Source organism: Crocodylus porosus, unplaced genomic scaffold (genome assembly GCF_001723895.1).
Source record: "Crocodylus porosus isolate Cpor-Errol unplaced genomic scaffold, CroPor_comp1, whole genome shotgun sequence".
Lineage (NCBI taxonomy): Eukaryota > Metazoa > Chordata > Crocodylia > Crocodylidae > Crocodylus > Crocodylus porosus.
The window spans coordinates 3897339-3923389 of record NW_017728906.1 but is presented as its reverse complement, the minus strand read 5'-3'; the positions used below and the strand labels follow the sequence as shown (position 1 = coordinate 3923389).

Sequence of the window (26051 nt, the reverse complement as noted above, 5' to 3'; positions counted from 1 at the left end):
CACATCCGCACACACTCCCCATTCAAAAACAGGGAGGCCCATTCAGACACACACAAACAGCCATACATACACACACAAACATGCAGACCCATACATGTATTCACATCTCCCCATTCACACACGCACACTCCAATTCACACCCATAAAACATTCACCCACACTCAGACACACGCACCATTCACATGCGCACGTACTGCCATTCACACACACATACACAGGCACTCCCATTCACACACTTTTCAGGCATGCACCTCCATGGACACACAAACCATTCCCACAAACATGCACACGCACGCCCACCCTCGCATGCACCCCACAGACGCACACGCAAACGTGCCATCATGCCCCTGTTTTCACACGCGCACCCCCCCATTCACATCTCTTCACCCCATCACACGCCCGTGCGCCCCTTCACATACACAAACCACTCGCGCAGGCGCACACAAAACCACAAACACGTTACGTTCATTCACGCATCCATTCACACGCGCGCGCGTACCCATTCACGCCCCCAGTCACACAACACACGCGCACGTGCACACCCGTTACACCAGACCGAGACACGCCCGTTGACGCCTTTTCACACCCCCCATTCACACGCATACGCGCGCTCGCAGGCACCATTCGCACCCAAACACAACGGCACACACCCATTCACACACACACAGGTATATATAAAAGAAGGAGTTACGTTTGTCTCATTCCCGAGGGCAGACGTTAAGAACAACGCCGTAAAACCATGAGAGTTGACAACACGTCAAAGCACGTCCGTTCCCACGCAGCCAGCATGAGCCGGTGCCTTCCAGGGTCACGAAGTGCGATCGCCCTCTGCTGTTAGTCGTCGTGGTTGGAGGCGCATGGGTGGGACGGCGCGAGCTGCCACCTCCAGCCCGCGCAGCAACTTGAGTTGGGAGCCCGCTGCTCCAGCGCCAGGCTTGGCCGGGCCGCAGGTAAGTGCGTACCACGGCAGGGCTGGAGGTGGGCGCAGCAGGTGCTCTCGGGCCGGGGGCCCGCACCTTTCATTTCTCTTCCGAGGGGACAGAGAGCGGAGCTTCTGTGGCAGAGATCCCGGCCCGCAGCGCAGAAATCTCTGCGTTTCCCTCCTGAATCGGGTTTGCTGCCTCAGTGTTTGGCACCCTGCCACACCCTTGAAAGCATCTCAAGGCACCTCAGGGTGCTGCGGTGCCCTGGCTGGGCTCCTCCTGGCAATCATCTCCAACGTTTGTTTTAATGAGTGCTTCCCAACTTCGGCAGCAACTACCGCATAGTTCGGAAGCAGGTTTTTTTCTTTCAGAGACAAAACAAAGCAGTTTTTTTGGCTGGTTTATTCCTTGCCTATACGTAGACAAGGAATAAACCAGCAAAAAAACCAAAACAAAACTATGGTTTTGTTAGCCTTTGATATATATAACTGAAACCTGTACACTACTGTAGGTGAGGAATAAACCAGGAAAAACAAACAAACCATGGTTTGTTTAGCCTTTGATTTATATAAATCCAGCCTGCATGCTAGTGTAGGAAAGAAATAATCCAGCCAAACAACTATGCTTTTTTTCACCTTTGAAAGAAAGAAACCTGCTTCCAAACTATGTAGTAGTAGTTAGCTGCCGCTGAAGTTGTGAAGCACAGAGAGAGAGCAAGAGCTAGCTAGCTAGCTCTCTCTCTATATAGATAAATATATCTATATTTCTCTCTCTCTATTTATTTATTTATAATCAATACATTCATAGCCTCAGAATTATTTTTCTCTTTCTCCTTTATATATAAAAGAAGTTAACTCTGAACTTTCCTCTCATTTTACTTACTGGCAACTTTGCATAAATGATGACTCAAATCCCAAGGAACAGTAAGGGCATATCTAGGTGCTTCCAGATAGGAGCTAAAGTGCACCCAGTGTGCATTCCTTCCCAGCTAGGCTGCAAGGTCAGGTGCAGCACATGGGATAGGCTTGACCTGTGGGAGGAGTTGGCACCGGCACATGCAGACAGGTTACGTATATGGATTTTAAGGTAGCACTCAGGGTAAAACACTTGACAGGCGGACTGACTGGAAACCAAGCCGTAGAGGTATGTGTTTCCCAGAAACTGATTGTAAGAAGGGGGGAGGCCGGGGAGGGAAAGGCATGATTTATTGTTTGAGATTCTTTGTGGGGTGTGTATAAAGTGAGATTGCTAGGGTGAACCTAGCCCTGGAAGGAAACCACGAGAGAGCTATTTTTGCAGGACAGCCAGGCTTGGAGGGACAAGCTGTCTAGCTGGCTTTATACAAACAAAACCCTGATTGTTTGGACCAGCTGTGGTAACAGAAAGAACAAGCCAGGGCAGTGTGGGTGGAGTGACTACATTTTTCAAAACAGAAAGGCGAGACATGCCTGCAGCCCCCTACTGCCCATCCCCACCAGCAGCATGGCCAGAGCAAAGCTGAGTGTAGCAGGGATGGATGCTGGCTGGTTCCTGCAAGCTTGGGGCTCCCACCCTGCTGCCTCTCCCCTGGGAGCTCTCTGCCAGCCATGTGCCCCCTGTTCACCCAGCGGTGACTCTGTCCCACTCCATGCCCTGGCCCCAGGCCCCAGGCGCTGCCCTGGCTAGACAGTGCCCCCAGCCCTGGCCCCTGCCCCACTCCCTCCGTCACTGTGGGGGCCTTGATCTGCGCCCCCCTTCCCCTCCTATGCCCCACCCCCATAGATTTACCTGCAGGGAGCTTTCCATGCTGCTTGGCTGTATTCCCAGTCAGGTGCATGTGTGGGGGCATGCGCATGCATGGGGTGCCCCCTGCATCCCACTCCCAGCAGTCCCTTGCAGGCTGGAATGCTGCCAGCCTGCAAGGGGAAACCTGCCATTTTCTGCGGTGAATGAAAAACCTGCATTCCTGCACATGATACTGTGAATCTGGGACAAATGCTGTCCTGGAGTCATGCAGCCTGGGACCGGGACTTGATGTTCCCGTTCCGGGACTGTCTTGTCCAATTACTGACGGGTGTTCACCCTAGGTTGGGGCCAACGTTTTTGGCAGGAGTGGAACAAATTAGCTCTGTACCCAATCTCCTTGCCCTGCCTGATCTGCCGCTGCTTTCTCCCCTGTCTTCCCTGTGCTGCCTGTCCCCCTTAACTGCCGTGTGCCACACATAGATGCTGCTGATGCCTGGCCAGCCCTGAGCTAGGGTATAAACTTTTATAAATGCTCTGTGGTGCTATGCACACCACTGTTGCCACTTTCCAACTCATTGCTGCCCTTTTGGGTTATCAGGTTTCTAAGACTTCTGAAGGTCATGCTGATCAATATAAGTCTCTTGCCTCATCTGCTTTCTCAAGCCTTCTGCATAGCTCACAAACAGTTTAGGAATGATGTTCTCTGGTTGCCCAAGAACAGAATCTGGGCATCATCCTACTGACAGCTCTTTTCTACTCTGGAAAAAAACGCTTTCATACTGTTTCTGTGGCACTAAAATTTTGACCCCACCTTTGTGCATATCATTTGGTGAGCACTGCTGAAGAAAACTCTACCAAGGGTGTACAGGAGGCAAGTCACAGTAATAGAAGTCCTTGTCCCCTGAGTAGGGTGGCCATCATAGAGGACAGTTTGGTTGTCCTCTGTCCTCTATTGATATGAAACCGGATGCCTTTATGTCATCTATTTTTCTCTTGAAGAGACAAATAGAAGCTGGTCTCTCACCCATTGACTCCTCAGTCTACATCTTCACTGACTGCCTGTCTTGTATACAGCCCAGCCCAGCCTCTGGCTTCTTTTATTTTGTTCCATCTAGAAAGAGCACACACCAACTGCTGAAACTTCCTCAGCCTGACAGAGGGTTTTTGAACCCAAAAGCTTGCTTAAAAATTGTTTTCCAACTATTTAAGTTGGTCTAATAAAAGACACCAGATTCATCCAAAGAACCTTGTCTGTCTATTATCAGCAATTGGCTTTTTTTGACCCATGTAGCCAATGTCACCAAGAAATGCCGTGTGCGTGTGTGCAGCCGCAACATTCACACAGCCAGGAATACAGCCTGGCAGCATGGAGAGCAGTGTCCCGATAAGTCTGTGGGAAGGAAGGGGCGTAGGGGGTGCACATTGAAGCCCCCACGGTGAGAGAGGGAATGGGTGTGGGGCAGGAGCATGGGATGCCCAGCTCAAAAATATTGAGGGGCTGGGGGACATGACTTAGGAGGAGAGGCTGAGGGAACTGGGCTTATTCAGTCTGGAGAAGAGGAGGCTGAGAAGGGATTTAATAGCAGCCTTCAACCACTTGAAGGGGGTTCCAGAGAGGATGGAGCTAAACTGTTCTCAGAGGTGGCAGATGACAGAACAAGGAGCAATGGTCTCAAGCTGCAGCAAGGGAAGTTTAGGTTAGATATTAGGAAGAATGTTCTCACCAGGAGGGTAGTAAAACACTGGAACAGGTTACCCAGGAGGTTGTGGAAGCTCCAACCTTGGAGGTTTTCAAGATCTGGCTAAACAAAGCTTTGGCTGGGATGATATAGTTGGGGTTGGTCCTGCTTTGAGCAGGGAGTTGAAATAGATGACCTCCTGAGGTCCCTTCCAACCCTAGCTTTCTGTGATTCTATGATCAGGGCTGCTCAGGACCACAAAGCAGTCGGGGGACAGCTGTGACTAGACCCATGTCCTGGTGAGAGAGAATGGGGCAGGGGGCATAGGAGGAAGGAGAAAATATTATGGGGGGGAGGGGTGCTGAGCACTCCCTCACCATGGGGGCCTTGATCTGCACCCCCATGTCTCTTCCCCATGACAGACTTACCTGCTGTGGTAAGAAGTGCTCTACATGCCACCAGGCTGCTGCAGGCTGCGGCTGTGTATCTGTGCATGCCCCTCCCCCACTAGCTGCAGCTGGCTGTGCCCAGGCTGCCCTGTAGCCCTACCTGTGTTTGGGCTAAACCCTGTTAGCCCCAGCCTTCCACCAATGGCACGGGAAACTCTGATTTTCCATAATTAAAAAAAACCCCCAAATCAAACACCAAAATATATAGGTATTTAGAATTTATTTTATTATAAAGCTTGAAGCAGTGGTAAGCTCCTAATTGCTTTAAAATTGTAAATATATCAATAAAACATTGTGTTCAACTGATACCTATATATAAATATATATATACACAGAGAGAAAGGTGTTTCATTTTAACTGAGGAAAAATGCAAACTTTGGATTTTTAATCAGAGTTTTGGATTTTTTATAAAAGAATTTGGGATTTTTAAACAGAAAACCAGGAACCCTGCTAAACATGTGACAGACTGAGAGAGGGGCTGACAAAGGGATTCTGGGTGAATTGTTTGAGGCCCTGTCTGGTGATGTTTTCCAGGTATTTAAAGCTGGTGAAAAAACTGGAATAATTGGAAATGGGAAAGAAAGATACAGCTCAGCTGTTGGAGTGACAAGAAAGTTGAAATGTATGCAGCATAGTGGCTTGGCTTGAAAAAGAGCGGGTGTTGCGGGAGACTGTGTCCAGTGGGCACTATCATCTATCATGCATCTTATTTAGATGGGCTGCACTAAGCTATCCTTGTATCAATTTTGTGGCAATGGGGGGCTGCTTTTGCGCCCTTATTCCTCCTCAGTCTTTTGGCTAGTAGCAAGCAAGATACATTTTTTGCTTTTTTGCCCCAGGTGAGGGTGTTGGAGCTTGCTCTGGCTTCTTCAAGTGCCAGTCTAGGACTACCTCCAGGCCCAGTGCTCAAGAGGCCAGCCTATTATTGCAGTACCTCCAGACCCAGTGCTCATTCCTTCTTGGGGGAGCAAATGCCTATTTTTAAGGGATGAATAGACAGATGGACAAACACATGCATGCATGTGTATGCACACACATGCACACACAGAGCATTGGCTGCATTAAATCAATACAGAGTTGGTTTCCATGACTGAGCACATGCTAAGATAGACAATGTATTTAATACAGTTTCCTTGTGCTGGAATGTAAGACTTGAAAGAAAAAAACCTTGTTTTGTATTCAAATAACTGCCTCATTGACTACCTACAAGCATTTTGAGGTTACTTTATTTGTAAAGCTCTTCAAAACCTTAACAGCCCTAATTCTTGTAAAATTTTACAAGCTCTTTAATAATCTGTTGCTAGGTTACTATCAGAATAAGACAACAAGCTGAAATGCTCTCTGCTAAATAAAACAAACTAAACCAGCCCATCTTCTTTTTTCTAAGCACATAAAAATAGCAAGTTATTTCCCTAAATTCAATTAATTCCAAATCTACAGTAGTTATGCTGAAAGAAGAGTTTGGAAAGATAGTAAAATACTACCCATTTCTCTTTGATTTCTCTATGAAATTCATGCTTTCATAACATGAAATTCGCTCACTTTGGTGAATTTTATTTAAATAGTAACCTGTAACAAATGTCTCACATTTTGCTGTATCCCAGTACATCAAATAGAAACCAGAGAATGTTGTTTATGTGTATGTTTTGTTAGCCAAAACAAAATTTAAAGCAAATAAGCAATTACAGAAAGCAAAATAATGATGGCTATATGATTGCATTTCCCAAATTTAAAAGAAAGAATGCAACATGGAATGCTACAGTATATCAAGAAATAACACGTCTCTATTAGTTTAAGATCTGGTTATAGTTTTATTACATAGGCATTTTTTGTTCTAATTGTACACTGTTCAATGGCAGAAGATTTTCTGGGTAATGCTGGTTTGAGTTTCTATAAAATTTAATTTACACGTTTTCCAAGCCTAAAACTGCACTCCTTTTTGAATTTCCAGAGGAGAAATACACGTATGCAGTGTTTAGAAGTTTGAAATGAATTCCGAAGTCCAGTGACCTTCACAGATAATACCCAGCTAACTGCTCCCTTCTACATAAGCTCTTGGCATGAAATTCGCAGCAAATGGGCTGCTTCATTCTGGGCTGACTACTGCTTCTTTTCTGTTCTTAAGATTTTAAGAGCAGAATTTATTGTGGTATGTTACACTGTAGTAACAACTGAATGGACAACTGTTGCAGCATGGTTTTGGATAAAGCAATAGCATGCTTTTTGCTAAGCCAAATGGGGAAAAAACTGCCTCCCACTATTACTTGAACCAGTATGTATCAGTTTGTTGGGCTTCTCAGAGGGAAGGAAGGAAATCCCTATTTGTGAATCTCTTACCATCTTAGTACCTCCCTGTTGTGCACTGTCCACGCCCTTTGGCTTGGGATGAGAGGAAAATGCCAAGGTTTCAAATCTGTTTATCATCTAACTCTGTTAACATTAGATTTCCTGGCTCTTCCTCTCCTGAGAGGTAGGATTGCATGAAAATCCCACTCAGCTGCCTAAATATGAAACAAGCTTTGTTAAGAAATGGAGAGAAATACGAAATAAAAGACTGTCACCTTACATACCTAGATTTAAAATGCATTAAAATGTAAGAATACAAGTACCACATTTCCAGATCCTCAAAATAACTAAATTCTTACAGGTTTCTAGAGAACAGTCTTTGAACTGGAACCTGTTGTAAACAATGTAAGATACTACAGAAATCATCTCAGGGATTTTGATATGTTATTATGGACTGATATTTTATCAGGAAGGGCGCGTCATAGCCTGACCAACCCTTGTTTTCTAGCAAAAATATCTCTGTATTTGCAGATGCATGTTCTATAGATTCATTAACTTGGACTTCATGTCAACTCTTTCACAGAAAACTTCATTACAAGCACTGTGATTTTGGCAACAGCTGTACCAGTAGATTTTAGCAGCGTTATTTAGAATCCTAACTGCTCCTGCCTAGGACTTTGAAGGGACTTGCTCCTTCTTGGAAACCATTTGGGTGAAACCTCCTACCTAAAGCTAAAATTGTTTTAAAATGGCTTCAGGGATGTAGCTGTGTTGTTCTAAGGACATAGGCAGACAAGGTTCTTTGAGTAAATCCGATATCTTTTATTAGACCAACTCAGATAGTCAGAAAAAAATTTCTTAATGAGCTTTTAGGCACCAATGCCCTTCGTCAGGCTGAGGAAGTGTCTGCACATGGTCTGTGCTCTTCCTGGATAGAGTGGTAAAGCAGGCAGAGGCCATTATGGGTGCAAGAAAGCCAGTCAGTTAAAATGTAAGTTGAGGTGGTCTGCAGGTGAGAGACAGGTGGGGAGTGGGGTAAGGGGGAATGAATGTAGCTCTAGCCAAAGGATAAGAGACAGAGGTGAGGAGGGGAATGAGAATAGCTGGCAAAAAGTGGAGGGTTTACCTGGGAGTCAGGTGTTAGGCAGGTTATAATGTGTCATAAATCCAATGTCTATATTTAGTGAATGATTTTGTGTATCCAGGAGACTGATGTAGTGAAGTGCATGAGCTTGTCTGTGAAAGGTGTTTTGTAAATTCTCTTTGAGGATTAGAACCGAGAGATTGGAGAGAGAGTGGAGAAATGTGGTCCCACAGGTAGTTGGGTATTCTTGTCTTTGATAGATTTTCAGTGTGCGTTCATTCTGGTACAAATTTGTTGTTCTGTTTCTCCTACATATTTTCCATCAGGGCATTTGGTGCACTGGATGTATCTCATTTTGGAGGTGCAGAAATTTGCTTGGAATTTTCTCTATAATTATATATTATAACTGATGGATTGAGTACAGAGGTTAGCCTTGTTAGAAGATAGGCAGAAGGTACAGCATCTGGGAGACTAACTGATTTGGAGAGGCATGGTTTTGTAGGCAAAACCTACTTTGTCAGATACTAGGAATGGACTGTCAGAAAGTCTATGGAGTTAAAGGCTCATTTTCTTCTATCTAAGAATGAGTGGGAAAGCAGATCACTTTTGAGGTCAAGTTTTAAAAATATGGCAGTATTTCATATATTAGGAGCTTGACTTTGCAAGAGATACAGGGTCTATACTACTAGATATAAAAGATCAGCAGAGTCATCACAGGTTTTGCAGCCTGGCCTCTGACTCCAGCAGAAACCATCATATATGCTCCTTGACCAGGATTATCCACTGAGCCCACCTGGATGGTATCAAACTTTTGTTTGATTCTTTCTATCTGAGCTCTGATTAGCATAGCTTTCAAATTTTGAATATTTATGATTTTGTAACAATAATGAAGGCTTATTCTCCAGCTCATGGAAAAACAAGCATCTTCTCAACAAGCTGCCAACCCCTTGCCTGGTTCTGGGTACTTCAGTTAAGTAGCCTTTCTTGATCCCTTTCCATATGTACAGAGATGTAAACAAGGGTGAAGACAGAATTGACAATTTTTGTCTTATCTGGCCACAGGAAGCAGTTTATAGCCATGATCAAACACAAGCACACAGTTGCAAACAGCATAAAAATGGCTGAGTGGGTGAAAATCTGACCCCCTCACTGCATGGAGTTTCAGATAAAGATGTTTCAAAATGTACCATCTTCTGTAATTTCTGTCTGCTCTGCCTCCCAGCCCGTCACTGTTTTCAGAATGGGAGGGGGGAAAGGGAGTGGAGGGAGTTCAGTAGGGGGGGTTTCAGCCCCTTGGAGGGTGGGGCATATGTATTGGAGCCTCCCTAGGTAGGCTCCGCCCACCCCACCCTTCAGCACCAGGTTGGGAGCCCCACGAACAAGCTCCATCTGCTGCCTTTTCCGCCTCCCATTTGGAAAACAGGGAGCACCGGCAGAGAGCTGTGGCCAGTGCTATGGGAACATGTCTGCAGGCTCCCAGCCACCAGCTAGATTCCCCTCTTCCCTGGAACCACCAGTGAACTTCTGTTTGATTCAGTGTTACCACCTCTTGTCACATATTGCAACTCATATGATTTCTGGCAGTTTGTAAAAAGCCCAAGCTCCCACAGCCGTGTCATAGTCTCAGTTCTGATTTATTTTTACATTACATTACTGATCTTCAAGGTTACAGGGAACATCTTGAAAACATGAAACCCAAAGACCAGAAGGCAGTAAAAAAAAGTATGTGTGTGTGTGCGCGTGCATGTGCATGTATGTATGTATTAATTAGGGAACCATGTATGTATGTATCATTAGGGACCTATTTAATATGTAGTTTCTCTGATTTCATGGAAACCACGAAATCTGGGATTGTTTGCAAAATCCACAAAATCAACAACAAAAAAACCCATAATAAAAATAAAATGCTAGCACATTCCCCTCACTGCTTGGAGGGGAAGACTCTAGCTGGAGTGGTGGCACAAAGGTCAGCAGACAAGATGGCTTCTACTTCATTATCCCTCCTCCCCCACCTGGGCCTTTCCGGCAATCAGAGCTGAGGAGCAGGGCCTCTCGCTCAATCAGGGCTAAGGGGCAGGACTCTCTGCCAATCAATGCTGAGAGGTGGGGATGCTGAGAAATGACCTCAGAATGGGAACTTTACTCACAGTCCACTGGAGAAAATTAGTAAATTCCCCCATGATTTAGAATATCCCTATATAGAATAACTCATGGTTTTAAAGCCATTCATGAAATTCTGGCCCCAATCATGATTTTGAATATTTAAGACTAGCATCCTCTTATATGTATGCTTAGTGAGGCCCCAGATCACATAACATTATGGGAAAGAATGGCTTGGGACTCAAGAAACTATATGAGGAATTGGGAAATCTGGGCTTCAGTCTGCTCCACCACAGATTTCCTGCATGATTTTGGGTACAGCAGTTGACTGCTCTCTGATTCTGTTTTTAATTGGTAAATGTAGGGGCAATAAGATTTCCTTGCCTTACTGGAATATTTTGAGAATCAGTGCATTTAAAAATATATACATTTTGGAGCCAGTGGAGCTCCATGTTGGTACAAGTTTCTACTTACCTGCAAAGCTGCAGAATAAGGGATTTAGGGCGGTTGTACGTTTGATGGGGTTTAGTCCTCAGGGTTTTATTCTCTGCTCCCTAAATTGAAATGGTTGTTTTTTAACTGAAACCCATTTCAATTTTTCCATCACTTTGTTGTGAGGAGCCTGATCCTTTTTTTTTTTTGTCAGAGCTGGAGCCTGCCTCCGGCTGAGGGGCAAGCTGCTAGTGGGCTGAGTGGCCCCTAAGCTGCAGGGGCCCCATGTTATTCCCTTCACAGCAGTGGCACCTGCAGGGCTGCTAGCGGGCTGGGTGCTGCCCCAACTCGGAGGCGGCACCTGGCCTGATCCAACTCTTCCCTGACCCTGAGCTGGGGCAGCACCCAACCAGCTATCAGCCTGCCTGGGCAGCCCTAGGGAGTGCTGCTGCTGGAGAGGGAAGGACTCAGGGGTTGCTCAGCCTGCTGGTAGCTTGTCCTCTGGCTGTGAGAGAGGTGACTAGGCTCTGCTGGAAAAAAAAAAGAAAAAGGATTGGGCCCCTCACTACTTCTGGTTTCAGCAGGTGCCTACAGCTGGCAGGATGCCTGCAGCTGCCTGAATACAGGCTGGCTTGCCCCTAGGTCAGCACGGGAAGGCAGCAGGAGGGTGTCTGGGTTTGCTGGCAGCCAGAGAAGGCAGCGGGGATTGTGCACAGGGTGCTGGAAGTACGGGCAGGCTGCTAGCTGGCCAGGTGTTGCGCCCGCTTGGAGATGCCCGATCCAACACTTCCCTAAGCCCACCCAGACTTCCAGTACCTCACGCACCATTCCTGCCACTTTCTCCAGCCACCTGCACACCCTGCTGCCCTCCTGCCACCTTTCCATGCTGCCCCAGGGGCAAGCTGGATGTGCTGGTGGCCAGAGAAGGCACTGGGGACAGTGCATGGGGTGCTGGAAGCCCAAGCGGACTTGGGGAAGCATTGGATTGGGTACCTCCAAACTGGGGCAGCATCCAGCTAGCTAGCAGCCTATCTGGGCATGCCTGCACCCTATGCACTGTTCCACCAACTTCTCCAGCCACCAGAAACCCAGCTACTCACCTGTCACCTCCCCATGCTGCCCCAAGAACAAACCAGCCTGTTCCCACACAGCTCTAGCCATCCTGCTGGCTGCAGGAGCCTGCTAAAAGCAAAATTGGCAAGGGGCCTGATATTTTTTTTCTGCAGAGCCTACCCACCTCTTCCATGGCTGGCGGGGGCTTGCTAACAGCTGCATCATTATCATTGCAATTTGCAATGATGCAAACTCATTTAAAACCCTCAAAACTGGCATACGTGTAATGTGTGACACCATTAAGCCACACAAATGTGTGACAAAAATGCACTAGTTTCCCATCAAGTAGCCCCCTTAGTGGGCAGAGTCTACAGGAACATAGACCTGTATTTGGTCTCTAAAGGGCCCTAGCACACACGATAGAAATAACGTTGTATATTTTACATGCTCATAATTAAGGGTAGGAAAGGAAAAGCATTGCAGAGGAATTTACACCATATGTATTCCTTTTTATTATTAGCTGGAAGCAAAACTACTATGAAGATAGGAGGACATGAAGATGCACTTCCATCTCATTTTCCTGTTGCATGCATGTACTGTAGTTTTAGGTAAGTTTTGGTGTGAAAACCGTGCTGGGTTGTGGTATAGTGAGACTATGACTGCAGACCCCTGTCCTGCCCCAGGGATCTGTGATGCAATAAGAAGAACAGATGATTAAACATGCAGTGAAACCTGCTAGAAGTAAAGAATCAGCTTGGCTGGATTTAAATTTGAGAAGGAAGAAAGCATAGAGACTCACTTAGTTTACTCTCTTTATTTTGTTCATAAATATTTCCGCACTTACAGGACTTGAAGTAACTGGGCAGGTTTCCAAAGACTGCATTCTGCCGTGCTCCTTTCCACATGGTGAAGAAGTAGTAATTCACTGGAAGAAAGAACTCCAAAACGTGCACAGCTACTACAGTGGGCAGGACCAACTAGCAAGCCAAGACTTTCAATACCGGGGTAGAACAGCCCTCTTTCACGAGGGGATTCCCAATGGAAATGCCTCCTTAAAACTGAGTAAACTACACCCGACTGATGAGGGCTTCTATTCTTGCTATGTGGGGACAAAACAAAGGAGAACAGAAATGGATGTCAAACTGTCCATACAAGGTCAGCAAAAGACTTAAAACACGTGAACATTCAAGCAGCAAATCCTTTTATTTTCTTTGCCACTTGACATTGAAATACCCTTGACCAGTGGTGCCCAAGCTTTTGCCCCATGGGCTGGCAGTGCCTGGTCCATTTGTAGGTTGGATCTGGTCTGTGGGCCTGATCTAGTGTGTGGGGCAGGTGTGGCAGGAGCCTGACTCAGCTGCAGGTGTGGGGCAGAGGTAGGGGGCATGACCCAGCTCTGATCCAGCCATGTGGGTACAGGGTAGGGGGTAGAATGTGGCTCAGCCCCAATTCAGCCATGCAGGGGGAGCGAGGGGGCATAGCTTGGTCCTGATCTTACTGCATAGGGTGTGGGAATTTGGCAGCAGGGAGTGGTGGCGGTATTAATTGCCACTGCTCCCATGCTGCCAAATTTCTTGACTTGTGGGGAGCCATGTGGGCTGGTTGCCCAACCCCTGCCCCAGACTCTGAGGTTCTGCACTCCTGGGCAGCTCTATACTTTACCATTGCACTTCAGCTACAAAATCTATTACAAGTAAGTTACAGCAGAGGTTGAGAACTTCTCCACATAATTGGAGGTGAGAGTTACTACAGGGCTATAGGTTGGCGGGAGGGAACTGGATACTGGATGGCCATCAGTACAGAGTGTGGATACCAAGGGGAGTTTGGAAGTCAGTGAAATGTGAGTGAGGTGAACGCTACAGTGTGGGTGCGTCTACACGAGATGCTAACTGCACAGTAGTATTAGGCTACTGCACAGTTAGCATCACTAAAAAGCTGTGCACCAGTGCTAGTGCGCAGTAACACCAGTTACTGTGCATGAATTTAGTATTTAGTTATGCAAGTACTAAAGTAATGTGCAGTAGCTATGGCACATTAATGAACATGTAAACACACCTTGTAATCTGAAGTAAATGCATATAATTGTGTTTAGCTCTGCTCTGGAGATTGTCTTCTACATTTTTGTCTTTATAGCTCCCCCTCATTATGCAATGGAATATGAAAAACTAGACTCTGAGGGACAACTGAAATGTTCTGCCTTTCTTGGCTATCCTAAGCCTAATATTACATGGCAAGACTGCTGTATATCAAGGGAAGACACAAGAACTGAAAGAACACAGGATGGATTTTATTCAGTTAGAAGTGAGAAGAGTATTACAGACAAAGCTTATTCTTATGTGTGTCGCATTCAGTTTGGGGATCAGATCTGGACTGCTGACTGGAAGAGGGCAGGTGGGTTTGAACTATTTTCCTTTCCTTGAACCAAATAAAGTGCAGAAGAGCTTTCTGAAGACCTGGTCCATAAGGAAAGCAGTGCATCTACATGGTGATGGCTTGGCAATGAGACGAGAGTTAAGGTTGCATCATGTTCGGCTAAGGTTACATGGCTCAGATAATCAGAAAGCTGGGATGGCCAGCCAGCCTGTGAAATAGAAATGACTCACTGACAATCATTCCACAAGGAGGTCTCTGTGAACTACACCTGATTTGCTTTGTGTTGGATTCATATAAGCAGTTTTATATGCCCTACGTTGCATAATAAAGATTTTTGCATCATTTCAAAGACAGAACAGTTCGGCAAATAAATTTGTGGACCATGGTGAGCCTGACTTGAATTCTGAGTTTGTTACACAGTCATATAATAACTTGGAAGTCAGTGCAAACTCATTGTGACAGAACTCCACCAAATATTAAACCTTTGCTATGGCCAGCTGGAGGTGACCATGCATGCAGCTTGTCTTGCTTGGTTACACTGCAGTAATTCTATACTATAACAGCACTCAGAATAGAATTTGAGAAGAGTAGTGCCAGGAGGGAGCTCAGGAGTGTATCTAGTCCAGGTACCTGCTCAAGGCAGGATCATCTCTATCTAAAAGATGTGACAGCCCAGATTTGGGAAGCATTATGTAAGGTACAGTGGATCTCAAACTTTTTAGACTCAAGGAACTGAGAGGAAAATGCCAGTTCTTGGTTTTCACACTTTTTTTAACCACAGAAAAACAACAGAGCAATTCTTATTTTGCAAAGAACTCAGAAAGACCGTAACACGTCAGAATGTATTTAACACTGTGGAATCCTATGTGAAATCTCTGGGTGTTTTAATTAGACTGGCTACAAGAGATCTAAATAAAAAAGTGCCCGAAGCGTCATATGTATCAGTATCCCTATGCTCGATTAATCGAGTCTGCTCCGATTCACTGTAATTACAGCCTCTCTGCATGTGTATAAGCGCCCTCTGGGATTATCTTGTGAATCCTATTTGCAGATGTAGCTGTGCTAACATTGTGTGGCATCTGCAGCATCCTTGAAAGGATCTCAAGGAACCCCAGGCTGCTGTGGTTAAAAATTACTGGCATAGGCCAGCGTTTGATAATCTTTATCAGACATGGGCCTGAACAACCCAGCTCTGATCCAGCTTTGGCAGTGTATCAGTGGCAGGGGGGCTTTCTCCACACTTGTGCTGGTACGGGCACAGCTTCCAGCCTGCGGGGAGATGCACCAGGGCTGGACAACTGGAAACTGTGTCCACTCCAACCCCACTTCTCCCTGTTGTCCTTCTCCCCCTGGCTGCAATGTGGGCACACGTCTTTCTTGGTCATGGCTCATGGTAAAACAGCCAGGCATGAAGCTCAGTTCTTGCTGACGTACAGCATCTTCCTGGTCTCCTCCCCCCAAAATGAAGATCAAGGGTAATACAATAAAAAATTGTCATTTTCTCAATGTTATCTATTTCCCTGGTAGTTATTACATGTCATGAGTTATTTCCACTGCTGTTGTTTGCTTTAGGAATTGTGAAATAGTGCTAGTTGAGGCTTCCCCCCACCCAGTGTTTGTTTATTTTTATATAGTTGATTAAAGTAAAATATTGAGCACAGAAACAAAGATTAGTATCCAGATATTTTCAGAAATGATCCTTACCCATTTGAAAGTTGTATGATATTTAAATCAATTTAATATTATTTTAAATAAAATCAATCACCTTTGCTATAAAAATTTAAACCGTTAACTGAAAATATGTAAAAGTCCAAATTATGGCATCCTCTGTGGTCTTTATTGTTTGCACTTCACACAGTTGAGATCAGTGGTTCTCAACTTTTCCTGACACAGGGCACTCCTATGTAGACTCAAGACACCCCTCAGAAAATGCCAGTTCTTAGCTTTCACTCATTTTTTACTCTGTTAAACAAAGAACAGTTTTTCTGTTGCAAAAAACTCAGAAAGACTGCAATAGGTCAGAAAGTCTTTGTCGCTATTAATTTCTCTTTGAAATGTCTGGATTTATCTTGTGAATCATGTAGGTGTTTGCACACCTAACAGTGCTAATATTATGTGGCACTCCTGCAGCACCACTGAATGGATCTCACAGCAGGCTAGGGTGCTGCTGCACCATGATTGAGAATGACTGACTGGTTTAGACTGTGAATAGAGATCAAATTGGCACAAGACACCTGCCTGCGAAGGTGCAAGAGCACGAACTCTTATTGCCAATCAGCTTCAGTGCTTGATTTTTAGAAGATGACATTATTATGCAGGGAGACAGAAGGGGGGAAAACACACAGCAAAAAAACCTCAACAGGAAATATTTGAAACCTTTAGTAAGAGATGGGTTTTTTAATTTCGTTTTAACAAATATTAGGACTACAACTACAGTGCCTGAAATATCCTGTAAAGAAGTGGCTTTTGTATGCATACATTTGGGAAAACTTTCAACACAATTATATCGATATGCTCAAATATTCTTTGATAATGAGGCACTAAATCATATGAAAATGCTCTGAAAACTGACTGCTCTTCACAATAGCTTCCTCTGACTATTGCATTCCCATTTAACAGGTAATGCTTTTAATTATATATTTCAGATCTACTTTGTAGAAGTGAAGGAGGTACTGCCATAATCCCATGTGAAGTTTCTGAAGAAAGTTCCTCATACACTATTACTTTGAAAGCAATAAAGAGTGCATCTGCTTCTGTTCTGACATCCTTCAACAGCACATCAAGAAGCTCTGTACTTCTGCCACAGAGGTTCTCTTTGGACACAGACAAGCCACATAAATATAAGTTAAGGATAAGTGGCCTGACTCTAGATGACCAGGGAGAATATCTGTGTAATGTTTCAACACCTCAGTACACAAAACTGACTATAACGACTTTACAAGTTGGTAAGTTGCTGTGATTTCCCCATTGCTGGACCTCCCTTGGGAGAAAACGGTTAAATTTGTCTAACGTCAAGGAAAATTCTCTCTCAGGAGTCCTTCAAAAGATATGGGGAGGAAGAAATATTGTGATGTTATTAGAGAAATATTGAGCTGGATCAGAAAAACCACACAGGTTTACCTTGTTGACTGCTGAGATTTTTGCACTTTACTGACCTCAAAAGATTGTCTGTCCTTCAGCAACTCTTTCTGGACGTGGTCCCATGTGGTGCAGAGGGTTCTCAATACCTACTGACTTCAGTTGGAAATGAAAGTGCCCAGCAACTTGCAGGCTCAGACTGTCAGTGCTGTGTTGAGGGAGAAGTTTTTTTGGCTACCACAGCCTTTGCACACCTGATGAGGGCCTGGAAGACAAATGGTTACTTTTGGCAATCATGGGTTTTGGCTTTTTTAGATTTTATGCTATTATAGCAGTCTGTTTATCAAACATAAATGCATGGGTGTACATACCTATATTTTATGGGTATTTCACATTTGCAGCTGTGATAACTCTTTTATGTTATTTCCTTCCCTTCATTTTCCGAGGAAGTTACCACTATTGCTTCCATATCTTGCCTGGGTTTTCTGGCCAAAGGCCAAAAAAAAATATAATGAAATTCAGGTTAATAGAAGTATAACATAAATAAATTATAAGGAGAATAGTCATTTGGAGTTTTATCTCCTTCCTTTGTAATGGCACCTACAGAACACAATCTCCTCATCCAGTAGCACCTGAGAAGCTGTAGCTGTTAAATGAAGGTGCTTAAAAGACTGAAGTAGGACCTGGTTTAGAGTTTCTGATACTGTCTTAAGATGAGAACTGTTGAGCACTTTGTCAGATTGATGGAAAATAATTTGGGAGAGAGGCATCTGGTGTAGAAATGTATATATGTGAAGTATTTGCATGGAGATGGTATTTGAATTGTGCTAGTCCAGGGATTTTTAACAATCTTTTTTAACAAGTGTACCCATTCTGCCTGAAAGTTTCAGCTCATGTACCTCTTCATATTTTTTTCTTGTTTTTAAGGGGTGGGGGGAGGGAGGCAGATCAAGGCCCACATGGTGATGGAGGGAGTGTTGTTGGAGCTGGGGTAGGGCCAGGGGCAGACACAGCAGAGTGTGGAAGGGAGGCACAAGAGCTGACTGTCCGGGGGGGTGCAGGGAGTGGGGGAGTGGCTCCTGCTGCTCTGTGCTCCCTGGTGGAGGCCTGGGGGGCATGTGCCCCCCAGACCTCTGCATGGGGCGGAGGCAGTTGCTGTTGCAGGCTGGACTCTGGACTCTGCTGCTGCTGCCCCAAGAGCCGCGCAGTGCCATGGGCCTGCTTCTGCCGGGTAGGCAGTAGACATGGAGACATATGCAGATACAGAAACATACACAGAAACCCTCCCCCCACAGCAGGTAAGTGTGTGTGGGGGGAAGGGGCAGGGCAGGGGAGAGGGAAGGGGCTGGGAGGACCAGGTGGAGAAGTGGGGTTGGTGTGTCTATGCCTGAGCTCAGGAGCAGGGGTGGAGGGCCGTGGACAGCGGTGCTCCCTGCGGGCTACATGTGCACTCCCTGGTTTACCAGATGGATAGAAGGAGTGGGGGGCTTATACGCTGCTGCTGCCACTTCCATGTGCTGCTGTAGCCGCTGCCGTGCCCCCCACCACTTTCCTGCAGCTGGTTGCACACGTGGCTCTGTGGGCTGCTGACAGGCCTCACACCTGGCCAGTTGTGTGCTGCTCATCAGCAGCTTGTGGAACTGCATGTGCAACCAGCTGTGGGAAAGTGGCATGGGGCGCAGCAACAGTGGCAGTGGCACACTGGCGGTGGTGGCTACCACATGTGAGTGCCCCACCCCATCCAACTGGCACATGTGCAGCCTGCAGAGGGGCACCGCTGCGCTCGCCTCCCCCAGCCCTGCTACTGGGAGGGGGCACAAAGAGCGGGCAGAGAGGATGGGCTAGAAAGGCTGTGGGGGGTGGGGAGGTACTGTGGTGTGCCGTGTGGGGCGTGGGGCGTCCCCCTCCTGGGTAAGAAGCAAAGTACAGGAACACACTGGAGGAGATGCCACTCTGCTTCCGATATGGCAAAACCCCCTGCTGAAAGGAGTACTTCTGGGGACAATAGGAGGGACTTTGGGTGGCAAAGTTCAGGGGTTAGGGAGCGGGGGCAGGGAACCTGTCAAGGGGCAGGGCTGCCCATTTGGCCCTCGACAGCTTCCCAAAACTCAGTAAGCAGCCCTCTGCCCGAAATAATGGCCTGCCTCTGCTCTATCGGAAGAAGCAGCACATTACTTCAACTTGGCTCTGAATGTCTAAAAAGATCGAGTGTTTCAGGGGGGCTTTTTGGCATTTCTAGCTAAAGCTGATTCAATCAGCTATTAGATAAAAGCACCAAAAAAGCCCTACTAAAGAACCCCATCCTTACAGATGCTACAGAGCAGGGTTGAAATACTGTGCTGTCTCCTCCGGGCATTCGTGGGGCTCAGCACAGGAATGTGCCAAGTTAGAAGTAAAGCACTGTTGTTGTTTTTTTATGTCTGTAAGCAAAAAAAAAAGTCAGTGCCTATGTTCCTAATTCAGCTGTTTCTTCTTTTAGAATACAGTACAGTATTGATTCTCTGGAATAACCAGTGTCATGATCATTTTGGATGGTCAATTTTTCTGGATAAGCAAACACCACACTAGGAAGTACTGAAAACTATACTTTAATTTTTGTAATGTACAGCAAAGAAATGGTGGTACTGTGTAATGCAGTAGGCGTGTACATTACCAGAGGCAGAACTTTTGTTACACTAATTGTCATTGTAGATCAGTGGTTCCCCAATATGTGGTACACATACCACCAGTTGTACGCAGACAACCTGTTAACAGATTTATTATAATTACTTTATATGACAAAAATTTGGTACTTAATGTTGTATTGTTTTTAAATTGGTGGTGTACAATCTGTTAGTCTGGGAACCACTGTTTTAGGTAATCAATGCTCTACTGCATTTAGAAATGCACACAGTATTCCAGATGAAGGCAAAATTCCATGTTCTCAGTGATTCTCCATCCCTTTCCTTATCCATCTTAATACTGTAATTTTTTTTTGACAGATACTCACTGTGCGTATGGCTTAGCTGAACTGTCCACAGTGATGTCTAGATTTTTTCCATGACTTGTTCCAGTAAAGTAGAACTGAATAAAAAGTGCTTACATGCATTTATCAACACAGTTTATTCTCCATTCATGGTGCCCTTTATTTGGGTCTTCTTTCAAGTAGTTGGCAGTTGAATTTTAGGTGACAGTTGTTATTCTTTAACGTAAAAATCTGTTTCAAGTTTGCTAGCAGTTACTAAGAGTTCCATAAAAAAGTGAGGAGAGGAACTATTGATGGTACTGGTTACTACACCAGAGAGTGTTTACAGGACCAGGATATGTCATCTTTTAACCAGCCTGTTGGGTAAACCATCCACATACTCTGTAACAGAATACCCAGAACTGAGACTAAAGAAGCAAATAACAAGTGGCATGCTTTCAACTATTTGGATTTGTCATTTTAAATTGGTATTCTTTTAAGATGGCAGAATTTTAGAGCTTGTATTAAAAGTATTTGATTTTAAGACTGTGATATCAAATATTAATGGACAGACCAGGGTGGGTTCTATCTGCATTACACATTTATGAATTCTAAATTGGAACTAAAAAAGGACAGGTTACTATACTTTGGGGGGTACTGTAAGCATTAATTTGCAATATTATGAATTGTTATGAAGCTCTTTTATTTAATTATGTGAAATTAAACCAAAATATATTTTTTCAGAAGAAAAAACAAATTCTGCTGTATTTGGCACTGGCATTGCCATCGGCATTGCCATCGGCATTGTCATTACTACTGTTATTGGCGGCATTTTATATTTATTGAAGGTGCGTATGACTGTGGGCATTAGCAAACACCCTTCCACACACTTTAGTACAAGATTCATGTAAAAATACAACTTCAGGTGTTAAGGTTGAACCAGAACATGGACAAAAACTGCTTTGGGTTAAAAAACTGGCAAAAGATTGGAAATGTAAAATGAAAAAAAGAAAAAAGTTGTAGTTAACATTCCCCTCTTCCAGCCACTTCCTGTGGCTTGCAGGCAGCCTCCATGACTCTCTGTACCCAGTGTCTGGGTTGCACTACTTTGGGTGGTGCCTTGGTCAAGTTTTTCTCTTGAGCAACATACTGTACTTAGTTAAATTAAAAATTGCCATAATGAGGTTGAGTGCAAAATCAAAATTAAGAGAAGAAACTGCATTCATCATATCTCGGTTGCAAGATGGCAAAAAAAGGTATGCTGGATTTGCCTAGTTTGTGTATCATACCGAAGCAGCAGCAGATGCTTGCATTTCCAGAGCTCCCCAAACTATTTTGTCTGTTCCTGACTCCTGAGGCACCCCCAGTAGCCCAGTTGGGGAAGGGTGGATCCTATTGTCTTAATTCCTTTGTAACTTTGTCTAAACTTTTCACCATATTTGGCTTTGTCATATAACAGTTCGTTTTTTTCCCCTCCCACAGAACAAACTCTGTAAACCAAACTCTTTAGAGGTAAGGAGTATTTTCTCTTTCAACTTGCTTTGAAATCTGCTTGGTTTTATGTGGGACTCTTAGGCTTACAGGTGGTGACTGGGATCCTGTCTCTGTAGTTACAGGTAGTTGGGGTTTATATATAAATGTTCTCAGTAGCCTCAGACATTAGTATTCTATCATCTTCCATATTTATGCCCTGTGCCTGTAAAACCAGAAATGGAAAGATGGGTATTGTTGATTTCTTGTGTAACATTTTCCAAAATTGGTACAACTTCCCTTTCACAGCAGGCTCTTGATTCTGAAAAAAGCCCTCCCTGGGTGAGCATCAGGGTAGAACACACGTAAATGGTCACCACAGTATAAGGATGCACCTCATAAAAACAGATTTTCAACTGGTTTAGATACATTAGCCCCCAGAAAACACTTTCCCGTTATTCTTATGCGGTACCTGATAATTGATAGTCCTGCCCCAAGGGCCACCTTCTCGTTCCAGCCTACTCCCTTAGCTTGGAAGCTCTTCTGAGCATTAGGCCAAGTTCCCTCCACTCTGTATTCCTCCCTTCAGTATGTTCAGTCTCACCCACAATTCCCTGTTCCTGATTTCTGATACATCCAACTTCCTGTGTCTGCTGCCTGAAATTAGAGCCGAGCATAGGAGAGACAAGTATTCATGATCCAGCGCAGGATGTCAAGGGCCTGCAGCAAGGCAGCAGCCCCTGACTTCAGGAGGGCCAACTTCAGTGAGTTGATGAGATTGGTAGGAGATGCATTGTGGTCCCAGAAAGTAGGAAAAATAGATGTCCAAGATGAGTGGTCGTTCCTTAAGGAGACGATCCTCTGAGCCCAAATGGTGACAGTCCCAACATGAGTCAAAGGGGGCAAGACCGCTCAAAAGGTCCCTTGGCTCACCAAAGGCATTCAGGAACATCTGAAAGCCAAAAAGGGGGTGTACATCCAGTGGAAGTGGGGGGCTATCACCAAAGAGGATTATACCTCCATAGCAAGAGTCTGTAGGAAGGCTGTTAGGAAGGCTAAGGTGGAGACGGAACTAGGGACAGCAACAATGATCAAGGACAACAAAAAGTCCTTTTTTAAATACATAGGGAGTAAAAAGAAGGCACCGGGCAATGTGGGACCCCTGCAGGATATGCTTGGCAATCTGGTAGTTGCACCAGATAAAAAAACAGACCTTTTTAACAAATTCTTTGCCTCCATTTTTCAAAGCTGGCAACAGGACATCTCCTCCAGCAGAATCCAAGACAGATTCAGAGATGACTCCTCCAGGCCTAGGGTAAGGAAGGTCTCTGTTAGGGAACTTCTGGAGGGGCTGGATGTGTTCAAATCAGCAGGTCCAGATGCTCTCCACCCTAGGGTGCTGAGGGAATTGGCAGGGATCATCGTGGGGCCCCTGGCATAGCTTTACAAGCGCTTGTGGTGCTCTGGCCAGGTGCCAGAAGACTGGAAGAAGGCCAGTGTGGCCCCTCATCTTCAAAAAAGGGAGGAATGAGGACCCAGGAAACTACAGGCCCATTAGTCTTACTTTGGTCCTGGGGAAGCTCTTTGAGAAGATTATCCAGGAGCACATCTGCGAGGGACCAGCAAGGGGGAGGATACTCAAGGGCAACCAGCAGGGTTCATTAGGGGCAGGTCCTGTCAGACCAACCTGATAGCCTTCTATGATCAGGTCACAAAATCGTTGGACGCAGGTGTTGCGGTGGATGTAGTCTTGCTGGACTTCAGGAAGGCCTTTGACATTGTCTCCCATCCCATTCTCATTAAAAAGCTAGGTGACTGTGGGATTGATGCCTACACAGTCAGATGCGTCACAAATTGGCTAGGGGGCTGCACCCAGAGAGTGGTGGTGGATGGGTCATATTCGACCAGGTGGGAGGTGGTCAGTGGGGTCCCCCAGGGCTCAGTCATCGGGCCTGTATTATTCAATCTCATTATCAGCAACTTGGACAAGGAGATGAAAAGCACCCTGTTCAAATTCTCTGATGACACCAAGATTTGGGGCGAGGTGGGCATGCTAGAAGGGAGGGACAGGATACAACTGGACCTGGACAGGTTACAGGGGTGGGCAAATGAGAATAGGATGGGATTCAATACTGACAAGTGCAGTACTGCACTTGGGCAGGAAGGACCAGCAGGATACATATAGGCTGTGGAACTTGAAAGCACAGTGGCAGAAAGAGATCTTGGAATCATTATTGATTCTAATATGAACATGGGTGGCCAATGTGAGGACACGGTCAGCAAGTTAACCGCACCTTATCATACATCCAGATGCATCATGAACAGGTCCAAGGAGGTGATCCTCCCCCTCTATGCGACACTGGTTAAGCCACAGTTGGAGTACTGTGTCCAGTTCTGGGCGTTACACTTCAGGAGGGATGTGGACAGCATGGAGAGGGTCCGGAGGAGGGCCACTCGCATGATCAGGGGACAGCAGGGCAGGCCCTATGAGGAGAGGCTAAGGGACCTGGACCTTCACAAGAGAAGGCTGGGAGGGGATCTAGTGGCAGTCTGTAAACTTACCGGGAGGACCAGAGGAGAATGGGTGAGAACCCGCTCCCCTGAGTGCCTCCTGGACTAACAAGGAATAATGGTCACAAGTTGATTCAGAGTAGGTTCAGGCTAGACATCCATAGATGCTTCTCAAGCAAATCCTGGAATGTCAATCTCCCCTTGTACTCGGCCTTGGTGAGGCCGCAGCTGGAGTACTGCATCCAGTTTTGGGCTCCACAATTCAAAAAGGATGTGGAGAAGCTCAGGGGTGATCTGATGGCCACCTATAAGTTTATCAGGGCGACCACCAGGATCTGGGGGAACGTTTGTTCACCAGAGCGCCCCAAAGGATGATGAGGTCGAACGGTCATAAACTACTACAAGACCATTTCAGACTGGACATAAGGATTAATTTCTTTACTGTCTGAGCCCCCAAGGTCTGGAACAGCCTGCCATTGGAGGTGGTTGAAGCACCTACATTGAACACCTTCAAGAGCAAATTGGATGCTTATCTTGCTGGGATCCTATGACCCCAGCTGACTTCCTGCCCTTTGGGCAGGGGGCTGGACACGATGATCTTCGGAGGTCCCTTCCAGCCCTAACGTCTATGAAATCTATGAAATCCCTATGACATCATAATTATTAGCATTGAGCAGGAGGACGAGCTCCTCCTGGTTATGCCCCAAGCTCCTGGCATTTGTGTACAGGCAGGCAAGTGTCCCCTTGGGTGCTTTTGCCTTGGCCATAGATTGTACCAGGGCTGGGGCAGGGGTGGGCTCCCTTAAGTGCCTTGGCCTGCTGGCTTTGCAAGGGTTGTTCAGTGGGCCAGCAGTGGCAGCAGTCCCCCTGTCCCCCAGCTGGCTTAGTTTAAAACCCAGTGGAACAGGTCAGCCAGCCTGGCTGAGAAGAGCCCCCTCCCCAGGGGAAAGAGGTGGAGGCCATCTCTTCCCTGCAGCTCACTTCCTCTCTCGCCAAAGAGCAGGCTGTGGTCATGGAAGCTAAAGCCTTCCCTATGACACCACTACGTGGATCCTCTTCTCCCTCCTCAGCCCATACCCTGAGACTGGGAGGATTGAAGAGAACACCACCTGTGCCCCCAGACCCTTTAACCCCACTCCCAAATCCCTGCTCCCAATCTTATGACCCAGCTGGGAGTGATCTAAGCCATGTCATTGGTGCCCACATGAATAAGGAGCATGGGATAGTGGTCTGTAGGCTGGAGGAGCTTAGGGATCCTCTCTGCAATGTCCCGGATGTGGGCCCCCAGGAAGCATCAGAATTCCCTCGCTAAGGGGTCAGGACAGCATATTACCCCTCAATCCCCTGCAGGATGGCATCTCCCATGACAAACACTTTATGCTTTGTCTTGGGGAGAGCGGGACCAGTAGCTGCAGTTGGGCCTGTGTTGCCTGCAGGAGCTGGCAACTCAGCAGGCTCTGCTGGAGTAGCAAGAGGTGTGTACCTGTTGCTAAGCTGTGGTGGGGCAGGGGCCTTGGTGCAGCAGGCCTTAGGGCCCTTGACCACCTTGGTCCATGCCCCTGACTGGACAGAGTGGGAGGTCCCAGAGTCTTCCTTTTTCCTGGAGGGAGACCGTGGTGTACCCTCTGGCTTCCTGGGGAGAAGGGCCTGGCAGTAGGAGTTTATCTCCTGCTCACAGTCTCTGATGGCACACAGTCTGTGGACTGTGGCCTGGAGCTCCTCTAGCTGGCACGCCAGGGACCACAAAAGGGAGCAGACCCCACAAGAAGAGGTGGTGATGCTCCTGGGCCCCAGAGCCTGAAAAAGGGACAGGCAGCCCCTGCAGCTGACAGCCAGAGGCTCCGTCTGTGTGGAGCCCAGAAACATGGGATCCATATGGGTGGCCGTCTCTGAGGTGCCGGGGGGGGTGGGGGGGCAGCAGAGCCTGAGGGGATCCTCGGGGTG

General features: G+C 46.2%; 1 protein-coding gene across 1 annotated transcript; it reads left to right on the top strand.

Annotated features, from left to right (window-relative positions):
• The first annotated feature begins 795 nt into the window (after positions 1-795).
• HHLA2 (HERV-H LTR-associating 2) lies at positions 796-22910 on the top strand. The gene is made up of 8 exons (XM_019528613.1): positions 796-950; positions 12252-12339; positions 12578-12886; positions 13865-14122; positions 16750-17049; positions 20871-20974; positions 21609-21638; positions 22845-22910. The coding sequence occupies exons 2-8, from the start codon at positions 12285-12287 to the stop codon at positions 22893-22895; spliced, it is 1107 nt and encodes a 368-aa protein (XP_019384158.1). The 5' UTR covers positions 796-950; positions 12252-12284; the 3' UTR covers positions 22896-22910.
• The last annotated feature ends 3141 nt before the right edge of the window (positions 22911-26051 follow it).

Coding starts and splice junctions, on each gene's coding strand:
- HHLA2 (XM_019528613.1), top strand. CDS start 12,285: ATGAAGATGCACTTCCATCTCATTTTCCTGTTGCATGCATGTACTGTA. Junction 12,887..13,864: donor TGTCAAACTGTCCATACAAG/GTCAGCAAAAGA, acceptor TTGTCTTTATAG/CTCCCCCTCATTATGCAATG. Junction 14,123..16,749: donor TGCTGACTGGAAGAGGGCAG/GTGGGTTTGAAC, acceptor TATATATTTCAG/ATCTACTTTGTAGAAGTGAA.